The sequence below is a fragment of the Ischnura elegans genome, chromosome X (assembly GCF_921293095.1).
Source record: "Ischnura elegans chromosome X, ioIscEleg1.1, whole genome shotgun sequence".
In the NCBI taxonomy this organism is placed as follows: domain Eukaryota; kingdom Metazoa; phylum Arthropoda; class Insecta; order Odonata; family Coenagrionidae; genus Ischnura; species Ischnura elegans.
In genome coordinates, this window is record NC_060259.1 from 42,523,227 (window position 1) to 42,539,587 (window position 16,361).

The 16,361-nt window shown below is 38.1% G+C and overlaps 1 protein-coding gene across 2 annotated transcripts in view; it reads left to right on the top strand.

The window, feature by feature from the left end:
* LOC124171473 (protein lin-54 homolog) overlaps positions 1-16,361 on the top strand; it is a 42,530-nt gene that overhangs the window by 20,639 nt on the left and 5,530 nt on the right. For both annotated transcript variants that reach the window (XM_046550649.1, XM_046550650.1), the window contains 5 exons: positions 2,668-2,796; positions 4,976-5,131; positions 6,083-6,264; positions 11,991-12,228; positions 15,505-15,707. In XM_046550649.1, coding sequence (XP_046406605.1) covers positions 2,668-2,796; positions 4,976-5,131; positions 6,083-6,264; positions 11,991-12,228; positions 15,505-15,707 — 908 coding nt within the window. The remainder of the gene's footprint in view (positions 1-2,667; positions 2,797-4,975; positions 5,132-6,082; positions 6,265-11,990; positions 12,229-15,504; positions 15,708-16,361) is intronic.

Here is a 16,361-nt window from a genome sequence, read left to right on the forward strand (position 1 = left end):
CTGCTATCTTCACGCAGTGGTTATGAGCGTTTGATGCCAGGATTGGTGAAAGGAATAAAGTAGTACTATTATTCATTGACAATTGCCCAGCCTACCCACCAATAGAACTAAGAAACGTTAAAATTGTGTTATTGCCGCCTAACACTACGAGCGTTCTTCAGTTCCAGTCAGCATTCCTATCAAAAAGTGTGCGCTACTCCCGCTAGAGGTCTTTACATCCGCTGATATTGCGTCTGATTGCGTGAATCTCTACGAAACATAAATATTGCTAACAGACAGACAAAGAGTGGACTTCATTTATCATTTGTCCTTCTATTTATTTGAAACAGTTTTTCACCCTTTCCACCGAAGATAATTGATATGACTAATATGCTTTTAGATGCCGTAATGCTGTTCGGTTTCATGATTCCGATAGCATTTGAGTCGGCTGATTTGAAACACGATAGTAAACCATTCATACAGGCAGACTTGAAGCATAAGAAGATTGCTTCCACCTTCATTCCGCCGTTAACCTGAAAAAGATAGAATTGCAATGCTCATGTGGAACCCTAAAATTTTATCACGCTCCTTTCGTCACCCAATTGCAGCAGTCACCCATCATTTTCATTACTACTCGGAAAGATAGAAGGTATGAATTTTTGAACAGATTCCGAAGTTTTAGCATTTAATAGTCTGATGCATAGCCATAACTGGTAGTTATGACATGTATATTTGGAGCATCCAAGAAATAAGGATAATAACAGCTCATAATGCACAGTTCAGTATGAGTGAGTCTGAAGCTGGGACTTTTAATATCGACTTCTTAATGCCTCGGCTTATAGCATCCTGCATAATTACATATGATTTGATCATAGATTGCATGTGAATATGATCATTAGTGAATTAAATGTTCAAAATAATGATTTAAAACGGCTATCATGCTGCAATTTTCGCCTCTCAGCAGAAACAGCCGTGGTGACGCCTGATGAGTGATTTTTTTGTGACGATGAGATTGCATTCGGTAACAACGACAACTCACTATAGCAACAGATTTCTCTGTTCCCAACAGCTGTCGTTATAAGGGGCTTCCACTGTATTCATCATGATTTTATTATAGTGGTATTTAGGTAAAGCCAGGTCTGAAATTTCCAAAATAAAATTGCTGGATAGATTTTTATTTGGAAAACAAATAAGAAAAATCACTGGAACCAGCTGATTTGGAATGTGAAAAGTCTATTTATTAAGTCAAAAAGTGATGGTAAGGAGACACCAATCTTTGAAAAAAATGTGTCCGATATCAACAAAATTGAAGCAATTTAGTGCCATATAAAAATGCATTTAGTCTTTGATATGCCTTATCTTGATGTGCCACGTTTGAGGCATTTTCCATCATTTTGAGTGCATATGATACTTTGAATGTTTTATGGAGCAATTTCCAAAACCTCATCCCAGTGTTACAGAGTCGACGTGATGTTGTAGCAATGGTTTCCTGGGTCAAGACTGAATTTGCGAAGTGAAAATATGAGGCTTTTATCTATTAAAAATGAATTATTTTCAATGAACTTTCTTAAAGTATGTGTGCCAACAAGCTCTGCAATGGGAAATGAAGCATGTGAGCATCAGCAGTGGAGTAACTATGGAGGGGGGGGGGATGAGGGGTTAGATCCCCCACCCAAAGCCTCAGAGAAATAAAAAAGTTATATGAAACTATTGTCCAGTTTTGAAAGTTAATAACTGCATCTGCTTAAAGTTAAATTTGTAGTGCCAAAATGATGTGATATGTATATCAGGGCATGCAATTTTTCAAAAATTTTCCCAGACCCCCCAAACTGTATTCCTCAATATGCTTGATCGATATGCTTGGGTCGCCTCCCCACCCTCCCCAAACCATATTCCTTTTTATGCCACTGAGCGTCATTGACGAAGAAATGAAGGCTCTCCATATGAGATAATAAAGGCTCTTTCAGATTAGAGGTCTTTCCCTCTTCTGCCTCTCTCCTCCTGAAGCAGGTAGGAAATGGTGAAATAGAGAGCCATGTTGTGGAATTTGGGAGAAAAGTTTCTGGGGCTGATCTTCATCTCCTGAGTAGTTTTGCTTAAATCAGTAAGCAATATCATGATTTTAATAATTATGTGTTTGAGTAATAAGATTCAGACAATATATATTCCATCAAGGCCTACACTGTTGCTTAAGCCCTGAAGTTGAGTGATCACCATATGCATTTCTATTGTCACATTAGGTACATGATACTTGAATGTTAAACAGAGACATTTTCCGAATTTCTCGGGGGAACAACACCTGCTTACTTTGAATGTTTATGGAGCATTTTCCAAAACCTCATTATAATGTTACAGAGTCAATGTGATTTTGTAGCAATGGTATCCTGGGTCAAGACTGAATTTGCGAAATGAAAATATGAGGCTTTTATCTATTAAAAATGTAATATTATGTACAATGAAATTTGAATATTAAGGGAAATTTGAGCTATAAGGGAAATTTTGCTGCACAGAAGTTTTGTAATGTGAAAATTTAAATAGCATAGAAGGTGAAGTATATTTTTCCATATTATTTTTTAATAGTTGATCATTAGTTTACTTTATATGATAGTTTTCTCATTTCATTCTGTTCCATGTACATTTGATATTACTTACATCATTTTTACACCTATTGCAATTATACTTTGGCAGGCTAATGAAGCATCCACAGGTCATGCTGTATCATCTCCTACTGGCCAAATGATAAGGATACCAGCGACTCAGAATGTTGTCACCACTGCATCATCAAATGTTCACCAAATACAAATGCCAGGAAGACAGGTAACAGCATATTCTTATAACATGTGTTCTTTTTACAAGATTTTATTAATTATGTACAGTGGAACCCCGATCTATTGTTCCCGCATTGATCATTTTCCCACATTCATCGTTCGCTGTTCCTGGTCTCAAATGAAGTTCCATGAAGGAAATGTAGTTTTTCCTGAATCGGTCATTCCCCAAGGTATCATTTTCCCCACACTAATCGTTTGAAGATCGCGGGCCCGTCATATAATTTTCCTGCATCCATCGTTTGACGAAAATGAGACGAAATGTTTACGATGTGTTATTTATGGCTAATAACGACAGGCACATAGTTTGAATCTTCCCCAGGAGATTGAACTACCATAGGGCCACACCACACTCCACTCCTCCCCTAACCACACTCCCCCCCTCTGATGCTTTCCTCTTCTCCAAAATCAAACAAAAGGTCCCAGCTCTTGCAGGGATCGTATTATGAAGACCTTAGCTTCGAAAGAAAATATCAAGTTACACAAGAACAATAGAAATGCGTTTCGTGGCTCTCCGATGCTCGCCCACTGAATTTTTTCAGCCTATCTCCTTCAAAGTTCCCAGTTTCTGGAGGTCAATTGCTGGATGGGTCACCATTTAGCCCAAAAGGTGTCTAACAATGAATTTCAGCAATAGGTATTATACTTTTATTAGATTGAAATATTAGTTATGTGCACGTAATTCAAAGAAAAATGAGGCCAAACACAATATATTTCTAACCTTATTTAAGCATTTTAAGCTTGGAAATAATTGGAAAAATACGATGGTGACTTCTGGAAAAACTCGATATCCTCGCAGCTGAGCTTCTCGGCAGTTGATGCGGCATTTTTTTCTGGAAACAGGACATCAGGTTACAATTTACGAGTTATACTATAAGTCTCACTTGTCAGAGTTACTGACTAAGCGATATCTTATCAGGATATTTTTTTTCCCCTACTAGCAATCCGAATTCATCCGCTCATCTGATACAACGCTATTTAGAAATGAGTGGATAAGTTGCCTTCTCTGTAGAAAAAAAATTTCATATGGTCATGCTTAACCCTCTGCAATATGTTCTGTGTATGCTGTACGCGATACCATTAGTGCCGAACTTCACCTCGTACGGGTGATTCTATACTTTCCGGGGTGGGTTGACTTCAAACCAGCGAGTGTTTTCCGTGTGGGTTTAATAAAGTCCGGTTTCATTTTTATTAGTTTTGTTTCTATTTGTCTTTGGACCATGGCCCTTCTGAAGAAACAAGTGAGAACTTTAAAAAATGGACTGAAAATAATTGAAGACGAAGAAAAGAATCCAGGCTAGTAGCACATGAGTATTGCCTCTTGTTGTCCGCTAGCGCATGATAGCAGGGGTGGGTGTAGAGCGAGATACTCAGTGAAAACAAGAAGTGTGATGAAGCTGAGGGCCAGGTGGGCATGGTGCTGTTGATTAACACAACATTGCCTCAATCATATTAAAAATATATTTATTTTAAGGAACATTTCAAATAAGAGACTATTTTTGGCATTTGTGATCCATCTCACAACCAAGCGCTGCACCGGAAAAAGTAGTTGTTTTAGGCATAACATGCACATTGCTTTCGTAACTACGTGTACTTGAAATGGCCATTGATGGATAAGAATTTTTAAATGAGACAGAAATCCATAATAGCACTGCAAATGCTGATTGGAGTGCAAACACTTTTTAAGTGAGGTGGCGTGTTCCTTAAGGATGTTTGAAAGAGATATAATATTATTCGAATCGACGATATGACCCAAGTGTTTTGATAAAGTACTAATATTCCTGTAATCAGCTAAATCTTGTTTGAATCCTTTAATGAATATTATATGCACCAAAATCAAGCGTTTCCTGGGACATACGCAACCTAGCCTCACATTCCCACATTGATCGTTTTCCCACATTCATCATTTTCTTCATCCATCCCCCTGAAAAACTATAGATTGAGGTTCTACTGTATTCTCAAAAATGAAATGATGGATCATTTACTACAAAAGAAATGCTTTCGGCATTATTCTTTTTGCAGCTGGTTAGTGTGAACCAGACCGCATTTTGAGAACCATTTAAACACATATCAAAAGACTTAATGGGAATTTTATTTATTTTTAATAAAATGATTTAAAAACTTGTTGGGTTAAAATTTTCCTTAAAGACTCATTAATTTTGAACTTTCAGCTGCAGTATGTTCGCTTAGTTAATGCTGGTGAAGCAACTACTCGTGTCTCATCGTCTGTCACCACTGTTACACCATCATCCACTGCCTCTAACCTACGTGCTCATCCAACTCTTAGAATGGTTCCTATAGCACCAGCCACTGAAGAATCCAGAGGGGTGAGTGAGGAAATTCTTCAACTTTGATGCATATCCTAAAGAGCAAATAATGCATCTGAGATGTCCTAATCGTGTTTCTGATTTCCGAGGTGTTAGGTAATTCCAGTGATATCTGAGCCACTTGCACTTTTAAGACTTAAAGGTTTTACAGCGATTACTATGCAATATAAATATTTGGATGTGTCATGCAGCACTAGTTGCAAAGTGAATGCTTTCTTTAAAAAAATCAACATGTAACAAGAAGGAAATTGATTTTCATAAATCTGTAATGTTTATAACTCAATGTTTCTGTGATAAAGCTTTCTGGCAAAAAAGGAGGCATAGAATTATGAAGCAAAGGCAAATTATTTCGTCAAGGAAATGTCTATGTATGTTTTTTTAAGGAGTCATTCAGTATTTAATAATCATTGCACATTCATCAGAGAGGGAGTTCATTGTATAGTGACTGCTGCACTAATGGGTGGTTCCCCTCCTCCTCCTTGCAAGTGTCTAGAATTTCATTTGGAAAACTACTATGTTTGTCAATAAATTCTTTCGTGGAAAATCCAAGAAAATGAATTTAAATACAGGAATATCAATAATCCTAGATCATGCTCATCATGACCTTAAGAAATAATTAATTGTCAAGTATAAGAAATTAATTATCATTAGCTTAAGATTCTGTATTTGCTTTCAATGATCTTTTGGTTGCATTGATTCAGTTTAATGGATTTTGAGTAAACTTTTCTCCTTGCATCTTCATACTTAAGAGTTTGTGTTAGTAGATCATGTCTGAAATACTAGTATAAAAAATTATTTTCATTGGTAAAATTTTCACACCGATTCATGTATATCAATATATTTATGAAAAATGGTTAATCTGCAGATTGAATGATCGTTTTCTGATAATAATCTATGTTTGATGTATGCTCAGTAATTAATCTGTATTACGCATGGTTTTGCCTGCTGAAGGCTCGTAGGGTTACCAGTGTTCAAAGGCCTCAACAGCGAATCAGCTCAAATCAAGATTCTGCCCGCTCTCGCTCAAGTTCATCACCAAGAGCTGGGCAGCCACCATCTCGGCCAGCATTGGAACCAAATGGAATTAGGCCTAGGAAACCCTGCAACTGTACAAAATCTCAGTGTCTAAAGCTGTAAGTTCTTAAAACTCCTTGTGTATAAATTTTCCTTATTTTTAACTTTTGAGTGCAGAGGCTCATATCTCCATTGCTCTGACACGCCTCTGACTGATGTTTACATCTTCAAAACTTGATGAAAGTATTACGTCATCAAATTTCTTATAAATTATCCTTCATATCCATTCACTTCAACATGGAAAGAATGGCATCTCCATTGTGCAAGAAATCTGTTGTTCATTAATTATTGGTGCTTTTAAATCAAGTTAGTTAAAGCAGATTAAAATGAGAATCAGAGCTAATCTGGCCCAACAGATTACATTAAGATGTTACAATAAGGAGAAGGTGAAGAAGAAGATGTAATTAATTACTGATTTAAAATGCTATTGTCACTTTGTGGAGAGTGAATGATGTTTTTAGTATGAAAGATTCAGAGGTTGAAAAACTATGAATGATGGTTATGCATTTGGGAAAATTATTATTTTGAATCAGGGAGAACATTAGTGAACTAGAAGTAAGTAGCAAACTGGAGAGTTAAGTTATCTGGTAATGAAATATGAGCCAATTTATCAGAAAATAAATTAAATAACCAGGGATGCCGACTTGCAAAAGATATTGAGGGGCCCAAACACTTGCCCCGGGAAATTTTATAAGTAGTGAGTTTTAATTTTTTTTAAGCATTTTAGAAGAGTCATATGATCAACATTAGAACCCTGATAACTCGAATCTCGACATCTGGACACTTTGGGGAAAATCGACAAGCCTGGCACATTTTCTTCTCACACCCATAACAAATTTTTGAGGGGGCTCGGGCCCCCTCAGGCCCCATGGAGTTGGCGCCACTGTAAATAACTATATTTCCATCCATTTGCCATTAAATTACTTCCTGAAAGTTAACCAGTGCATGATGAAATTCAAATACTGTAGGAGATCGATAATATGGATTGCTTGGGACCAGATGCATTCCATATTAATGATATTTCCTGTAGATAGAGCTGTTACCTGGATGCAGTCAACTCTGCAACTTAGAAAATATTTGTTTTTCTTTTCAAAAGGTGTGTTGGCATCAGCCAAAATGATGCATTGTTGAGTTAAGAGTCAAGTAATGAGAAAAACCTAATCATATTCATAAAATTTTTGATTAAACGTGATTTAAAAAGATTCTAAACATTTGAAAAAGTTTTGTCTGTAAATTGCGAAGGTTGATAAGTCATGAAAGTAATCTTGATAAGACCAACAGTGAATGGAAGGAAAATGGCTCGGCATTTTTAAAAGCAAACTAAAACATCAATTTTTGCCCATCCATGTTTTTCAGTGTTCACATGTCACAAATTCCATGTCATTTTCATGACTACACCCATACCTCGTTTAGCGCAAGGGATTAAATCATGACTGGATTTTATTTGCAGTCCCGCAAGGCAGTAGCATCATAAGCAGCAACATGGAACGGTCTTTAATGCCTTGAAATCTAATTCAGGTTTTTCTTTGCTGAAAATGAATGAACAACATTGCATTCTCTTCTAAAACTATTCCTTCTTGTCAACATTAAAAACTAGCCAAGTGGGAAAGGAGTCACTCTCAATCACAGATTGGAGTTCATCAGAAAATGTTGTGCCGACTATGCTATCAGCACCTACTGATTCACGTGATATTGTAGCACTAAAACACCAGCTTGAAGTTTAAAATTCTGGAACCATCTGGAGCTTCCACTAAATGTCTCAAAGAAATCACCACCTTCATCTTCTTTTATAGATTCAAATAAAGCCACAGCTTTTGCACAAATAACTGCCTGTGGTAGAGGAACATAATTCAACGGTTTATTATAAATTTATGTAATTAGAAGTCTCTCCATTTTTTCCAGCAATGAACATTGCGTACATGTTGACTTCTTGGCTGAAGTTAGTGCGGCTGATGTCACTGATGTTTTAAACTTGTCTTAATTTTGAATAATAGTGCAGATTGTCGACGTTGTGAGTTTAAACTTAATCGCAATATCGCTTTGACGCTCTTTATTTTCAAAGCAAGTGATTGCTTTCAATTTCTCTTCTTGGTTTATGCTTTTCCTTGATAACTTCGTTACTTTTCTATCCCATTCCTATTTTTTGCCATTGTTCACTTGATTTTTACTTTATGAAATACCCGAGGAAAGTCATCCAAATTAACCCCATAATTAGGGAGCAAAATTTTACTGATGCATCACGAAGGCTTCACACCCTGTGGGCCCAGGTTTAAGTCCTGGCTGTGCCGGAAACTTTTCAGAGATGGCTCTATCCCTGCTTGAGAGTAGTGTGGAGGGAACTTCCAGTGCAACACACTGCCCAGAAGATGGGTTGTTAAGCCCTGGTTAGGCCTATCGTTGCAACCTGGCCAATTCCAACACAGGGTTTCTATCGTCCCTCCCTTAATTTATGGCAAAAATGACCCCAGCTGTCGGTTACCTCCCTCTAAATACCATACCATAGATAATGCAGAGTCCATGGCACCTGGCAGTGGCGTAAGTATGGGGTGGGATGAAGGGAAAGATCCACCCCTAAAGCCTCAAGAAGTTTATAAAAATCGTTTAGTTTTGATTTTCAGCAACTGGATCTGCTTTAAGTTGAATTTTAAGTGCCAAAATGATGTAAAATATATTCAAGGGCTTGTCATTTTTTTCTGGGAATCCCGTTGCCTCGGGGGTGGGGAGCTGCCCCCCTCAAGCCCCCAGGGTAATTCCATCCCCCCAGAGCATGTTCCTAGTTATGCCACTAGCACCTGGGATATTCATTACTAAGATTTTTCCAGTGCTTAGATCACTTCTTTTAAGTGAGCCATTTAAATAACCGCGCAACTGCCGTCAGTGATGAATGAACAAAAATAGATTAAGAGCCCGGAAAAATCTCCCCTCTCTGTGATGTTTAAGCACTAAAAGAGAATTTTCCCATGAAATTTTAGTAATATAAGAATGAATCTACTGGGTATAGCTTCTCTATTGGCATTCTTCCGTGAATTCAGTGCCAGGAACTTCGACTCACAAGCCGTGTGATTTGTCCTAACAGAATTATTTACTTTCCCATTTCTGGTAATAACACTGGACACTTTTTGTACTTCGATATAATGGTTATAAGCCATTCCTGAGTCTAAAGGAACCGCCTTATCTATCACCTTTTGAATTTGACTTAAATGATTACGTGACGAGTGACAATGCGAGTTATTATCCGTGGGATTTCACACTAACTCTCGTTCTGTTAAAAAATACACGCTTGCCACCAGGCAGAGTTAAGCTAATAGCTATTCAAGGCCCAACTATGTTTCATTTAAACCGACTGAGTTACAAGTTGGGTCAGTTTTGATCTGCGTGCCACATGAGCAACTAACCCCTGGTGCAATTCGTCCCACAGATGTGGGATCAGCACACGGAATGAGACCATGCATGCTGTTTTTGCCATCATGTTGAATCATCATCTACTTATGTCCTTACTGCAAATATGATAATCTTTTTTGGATGACCTTGGAGACCAAAATTTTGGTACGCTAGGATTTTTATCGGCTCATTCTGGCGTTATTTCGCTGGGGCGATGGAAAACATAACCTTGGAAAAATTCTAGAGAATCTTCCTTTTGAAATAGATATTCTGTAGTTCTTAACTCTGGATTGACGATCATCTACTATTGTTAAAAGTAATGTCTAATAAACAGCATCATTCATTATTGAAACTTATTATTCCTTATTGGCATATCTATGTAATGAGCACATACTACTCCTGCTCTTGTGACGAAAATCAGCGTGCCTCAATCTTCTCATAGAGCAGTTCTCTGATAAGTTGTATCAGTGATGTATTTTACTGGTTCCGTCACACGATCCCTCCCAATATGCTGGATTTTCCCCGGGATTTCCTATAGGATGAATGATCCAGATTCCCATACAAAACTGAGTTTGCTAGTTGGTGGACTCGACTTAAAGAATCTGGGCCGTCGAATAATGAGTGATGCCTCTGGAATCAGCCCTTTTAATTTAATCAAAAGGGCATGGATAGGGTTGACCTGGGATCCGCGATAATTGCGTTGACGTCGTCAGTAATGCGCTCGAAGGGTGGGAAATTAACGATGTTAGCCTTTGAATCATGAACACACTTGTGATTTCTGTGATAACATTGAATAAACTCCAAGATTTATGAGCCAACATCGTCACCAACAACACTTACTTCACACACTTGCTTGAAGCATAAAAACACAGTTATTGTCCTTCGCAAAAGAAAACAAAACATTGAAAATTCAGGAATTTACAAAAATTTTCTTTAACAAATCAAGTTTTTCGATTATAAAAAGTGTTAAAATTAGTTTAAAACCCATTATTTAGTGCCCGGTTTTTTTTAAATTACGCACTGTGGCGTAAATTATCGCGAGGATGTGCTAAATCCACCTCACAATACTGAAGCATTTTCGGATGAAACACAAGTCCGTATGCGATGAGAAAGTAAAATTTGTGGGAAACGTGCGTGAGGAAAATTTGAATTCAGTCGATGGCAGGGGGGTAGCCAAGAATTTTGTTAAGGGGGGGTCCAAAACCAGGGGGGAAAATTTTTAAACAACAGGGTACAAAGGAGAGGGTTTCAAACTAATTTTAACGCCCTTCATAATAGAAAATTCTTCATTTTTCAAAGATTCATTTTTTTGATTTGTAAAGTCATGATTTTTAAATATTTTGTTTCCTTTTATGAAGAAAAGTACTTAATTGTGTTTTTATATTTTGGGGGGTCCTCACGCTACGCCACTGTTCATCCTAAGAATTTTCCTATTTTCATTTCCAAACCCAAGCGTAACAGTTTAGGCCCTGAGTATGTAAAGTTGTTTTTAAAAAACAACTTGAAAGCCCATAAAATAATTTTTAATTTATAAAAATATTAAAATGTGTATGAAAATCTAAAAAGCATTCTATTGATTGTATGTACCCAGAAGAAACTTGAATAATGACTTTGTTTAATGGTAGGAATTTGAAAATGCATTTGGATTCGAAAATATCCGATTCGAAAGATCTGGCTCCAAAAATCCTGGATCCGTCCATCCCTAGTTATTTTATTCCATTCAATTCTTAAATTTTAATGACAGCAATGCTACAGATAAATCAAAATCCCACCAGTTAGAAGGAGTAAGAATCGATGGAATCGGAATCGAGAATCGGGAATCGATTTGAAGGAATCGAAATTGGAATCGGAATCGAAAAAAAGTGGAATCGACTCATCCCTAATCTCAAGCCCTAATATATTTAAAAAAAAACTCATATCCACCTGTTCCAAAATCAATAAATGATCTAAGTTAACTAATGTCATTCAGTTAAGGAGAAAATACAAATTACCTCGGCAAGTTGGCTATCTGGATGGCATGATAAGCATTGTTTTTAATCATTGCATAGCAGTGGATTTTGAAGTATATATAAATAAAGAAGGAGATTTAAGGCAAAAAATAATTTAAATTTTCATTAAATGATGGTAATTTCGTGAGTACTGGTTTCAAGTTCATGTTTTATTAGGAGAGGGTAAAGGTTTAAGTGATTTGGCTTAGTGGAATTGAATGTTTCCCCAAGGAATGAATTTGAGCTAAGGGGAAATTGTGCCAGTTCAAATTATGCTAAATGGGGCATTAATGCCTCACTAATTAATTAGACACTAATCAGTGTATTTATCTTGTCTGTATTTTGATTTACTTTTCAGTTTATATTTTAATTATGAAACTTCTCATTTTTAATTAATGATGTAATCTTTCTTTCAGGTACTGTGACTGCTTTGCAAATGGTGAATTTTGTTATATGTGTAACTGTGCCAATTGCTCAAACAATTTGGAGCATGAGGAGGAGAGGCAGCGAGCAATCAAGTCATGTTTAGAGCGGAATCCAAATGCTTTCCGGCCCAAAATAGGAAAGGGGCATGTTGGGGATGAGAGACGTCATAACAAAGGTTGTAACTGCAAACGCTCTGGATGTCTGAAGAATTACTGTGAGTGCTATGAGGTACGTCATATTTTGTGTTTTTTCTATTTACTTTGTTATCTATGTCAGCATTTCATAGACTTTTAGGTTTTCTCCAAATAAGAATTTCATGGATGCTAGGAAATCCATCCAACTAGTTACAGACCATGAGTAAGAAAGGAATTTCACTTTAAAATTGGAAAGTAGTTATTGTTTTCATCAATTCTGTGATCATCTTTCCACCAAGAGAGGTGCCCCATCAGCTTAGTGCCCTGATGGTGGAGCTATGGGGGGTGGAGGGGAATTCTTAGGGCTGTACCAGGAACCTCACTACTGCCGAATACATCATCAGATGGTGACATGATATAACGGCTAAGCACTGCTACAACCACCTGCTGCAAAGTCTAGTGAGGTCCTTGCCATGCTACTTGCTACAAGTAATATGGCTGCCAGATTTTATCTGCTTATCGTCTTGCATTTATAATAAATAATTATTGATGTTTAAAGGGCTATAAGCTCATGATAACCATTTCTTATTATATAAAAATATAGTAGAAATGCTTCAATAACCGGCTTTGATGCTAATGAGTAAATATTTTACCTAACATAACTACCAATAATTAATGTGAACAATGCCATGATGAAACCTCTTTGGCTTCACCATTTTAATCACTATTATCTTCTGAACAGGTCCTGTCATGCCTTGAAAACCATTTATAATGAAAGAAAAACAGATTAGGGACATATTAATGTCTCGCCTTGATGCTTGTGAAATACTGTTTACGTAAAATAACTACTGTGGAACCTCGATCTATCGTTTTTCGGGGGGATGGATGAAAAAAATTATGAATGCAGGAAAACGATCAATGCAGAAATGTTAGGCTAGGTTGCCTATGTCCCAGGAAATGCTGGATTTTGGCGAGTAATTATGATATTCATTAAGGGATTCAAACAAGATCTCAGCTGATTACCGGAATATAAGTAATTTATCTAAACACTTAGGTCATATTGTCGATTCGACTAATATCTCTTTCAAATATCCGAAAGGAACGCGCCACCTCACTTAAAAAGTGTTTGCACTCCAATCAGCATTTGCAGTGCTATTATGGATTTCTGTCTGATTTAAAAATTCTTATCCATCAAATGCCATTTCAAGTACACGTAGTTACGAGAGCAATGTGCATGTTATGCCTAGAACAACTACCGTATAAGCGTGTGTAAGAGGCACACCTTTTTTCCCAGAAATTGCAGCCGAAAATGAGGGTGCGCCTCTTATACAAACTTCTTATCTTCCCCCCTCCCTTCACCGGTCGCAAGTCTAAGGGGAACTGAGTGGCCTTGGTTTTCAGTGTGAGTCAGTCATCTGAAACCCTGGGTCAAAAACAAGCGGCAGGCAGAGGAGTTTCTCCCTTAGTGACGTATTTTTAAAATGCTCCTGTTTGCTTTTCTTGTAAGCATCACGCCGTCACGTCGGTACCCCAGAGGTGAACATGGAAGATCGCGCAGGGTTTTTTGCTCCGGAGGGCACGCTAAATTTACTACCACGAGTGGGCATCCCGCGGCATTTATACTGCATATAGTAATCGCTTATAAAACGTAGAGAAATGCGTAGTTTTGGAGGACATACCTGGTTAATAGTCAATATCTGTCTTGCCTCGTAATTTCCATAACGCTGAGGGCCTGATTTTCCAAAAATCATCTTCAGACGCTAATATGAGGATTACTGCAACTGAAAATTATATTGGTATCAAAACCTGCGCTTTAAAAAATTCGAACGAGTGTGTTCATTGTTGGACTAAATTGTGGATGGAAGAAATCAGAAATGCTTATAAGTGAAGAGCGCGGAAGGAGAGGTCGAGGGGAAGGAGCGCGCTCCCTCCGTCTTCGAAGCAAGCAATGAAATACGGAGGGGAAGGAGCGCCCTCCCTCCCCTCCGTATTTCAAGCTACGAGGCTATGAGTGAAGGAGCACGGGAAGAACACGTCCAATCTTGCATGTGACGTCGTTGCCTTCAAAGCGAAGGGGCGAAGGCGCAGCAATATGATATACGCAGTTTGCTTTGCCTAAAGTTTCCAGTCCGTCTCGTCTTGTTTGAATGTGCTTATGCTAGGCTTGTTTCTTCCAAAATTGTCCTGTTTGGACTATTTTGAATGTTAGTAGCCTTGTTGTAACTATAAATCTTTGTGTCAAACAATTAGAGCTTAAAAAACTTAAATTCTGTCAGATAAGCGTCGCGTTAGATCTCTTTCTTTTTTTAAACCTCGTGCGTGTCTTACAATTATTGAAAGCTATCGAGATATCTTCGGGCTCAGTAGATGACTCACCTAGCATTTGGCCTCCATAAACTGAGAGATCGATCAAGGTCAGTTGGTGAGACGGGGTAGGGATGAAACACGTTTCCCTGTAACTTGATGTTTTCCTATTTTCCTGTGGGGTCTCGGAAAGAAAAGAAACGGCAGAGGCATTGGCTGATGGAGGGCCGAATTTGGCTCCATTAAATCTACGACGTGGTTATTATCCTATGGCGCTGAGATTGCCCCGATTGTTGTCCAAGCTCTTGGGAAGGTTCATGCTATGTGCCTGTCCTGTATTGCCTTTTTTTTTTCACGGCTGCAATTCTATTGCAATACTCCTGCGAGAGCATTTAAACAAAATTGTTCGTGAATAGGACAAGCATCGTAGAGCAACGGCATATGCGAAGAGAGGATCAGAACTCTTATGCCGCTATTACCGCCGCAGTTATCAAAATTTCCTCATTCAATTAATATTGAAAGAGGAAAATTCTATAACTGTCGAAATTCCAGGCATACTGGAATTTCGACAGTTATCGAATATACGTCTGCAACACCGCGCGATAGTATTAAAAAAATGCCGCAAAATTTTTTTCTTCTTAGCTTCGATGCTCAAAATAGGGATGCGCAGTGTTTGGTTGTGAGATGGATCACAAAGGCCAAAAATAGTCTTATTTGAAATGTTCCTTAAAATAAATGTATTTTTAGTATAATTGAGGCAATGTTGCGTTAATAATCAGCGCCATGCCCAAGTGATCCTCGGCTTAATCCCACTTCTTGTTTTCACCAGGTAGCTCGCTCTACCCCCACCCCTGCCATCATGTAATAGCGTACAACCCGAGGCATTCTGCAATACTCATGTGTCCCTAGCCCGAATTCTTTTCTTCATCTTCCATTATTTTCAGTCCATCTTTTAAAGCTCTCACTTGTTTCTTCTCCATCCATAGGTAGAAAAGTTTAATCTTTTATTTTTCTCCAATCATCGGTTTGCAAACTATGAACCTGATCTTGTATATTTAACTTTTAGGCCAAAATCCCATGTTCAGGAATGTGCAAATGTGTGGGATGCAGAAATGTTGAGGAAACACCATCAGAGAAGAAGTCTTTAAGAGACCTTGCTGATGCTGCTGAGGTGCGTGTTCGCCAGCAAGCTGCTGTGAAGAGTCGGCTCTCAGCACAAGTCCGTGAGGTTACCCATGTCGGACCAACCCATGGTGGCAGTGGTGGCAGGTAAGTCATGGAAGGGTATTCATCTGAGGTCCCAATCATTCATAATTCTGTGTTAATTTTCCATAATGGTATTGTACTCTTTGCATCCTTGTGTTCTGAAAACTTCACAGTGGCCATCCACAGAGAAAATTCATGCTCCTCCACCGCTCTACATACCCGAATACTTGATGTAGGTGTTGAAACTAGAAGTATGAGGCTTCCTTTTGACATTGGTTTTATCTCGATGTGCCGAACCAAACCTACACAATGACTCGTCAAAGTTTGTAGAGAAGTCGAAATTTCCGCAACTCCTACAACGTTTGGTAACTTACAACACATCTGCCGTGAAGTTTGCGTCCCACCAACGCACAATTTTCAGAATTTTCGGAATTTTTTTTGCCACTTCTCGATGAGGTAGGGACACCAAATTCAAGTGAGTGATGTATTTCATGTTCCCCTGTGTGCCGCTACCTGGAGAATGTGGAATGTTTAATTTAAATGGGTGTGACTGTTGTAAAATCATGCTTGCACTACAGCTAGAGGGCCAGAATTTTTAGTGAGGGTGGGGTATTACACACAACACGGGAAAAGCTCCAGAAACCCCCGATAACCCCCTGTTACACCCACAAAAATATTAAAATTAGTTAATAAGTCGCATTTTTTGGCTACCTATCA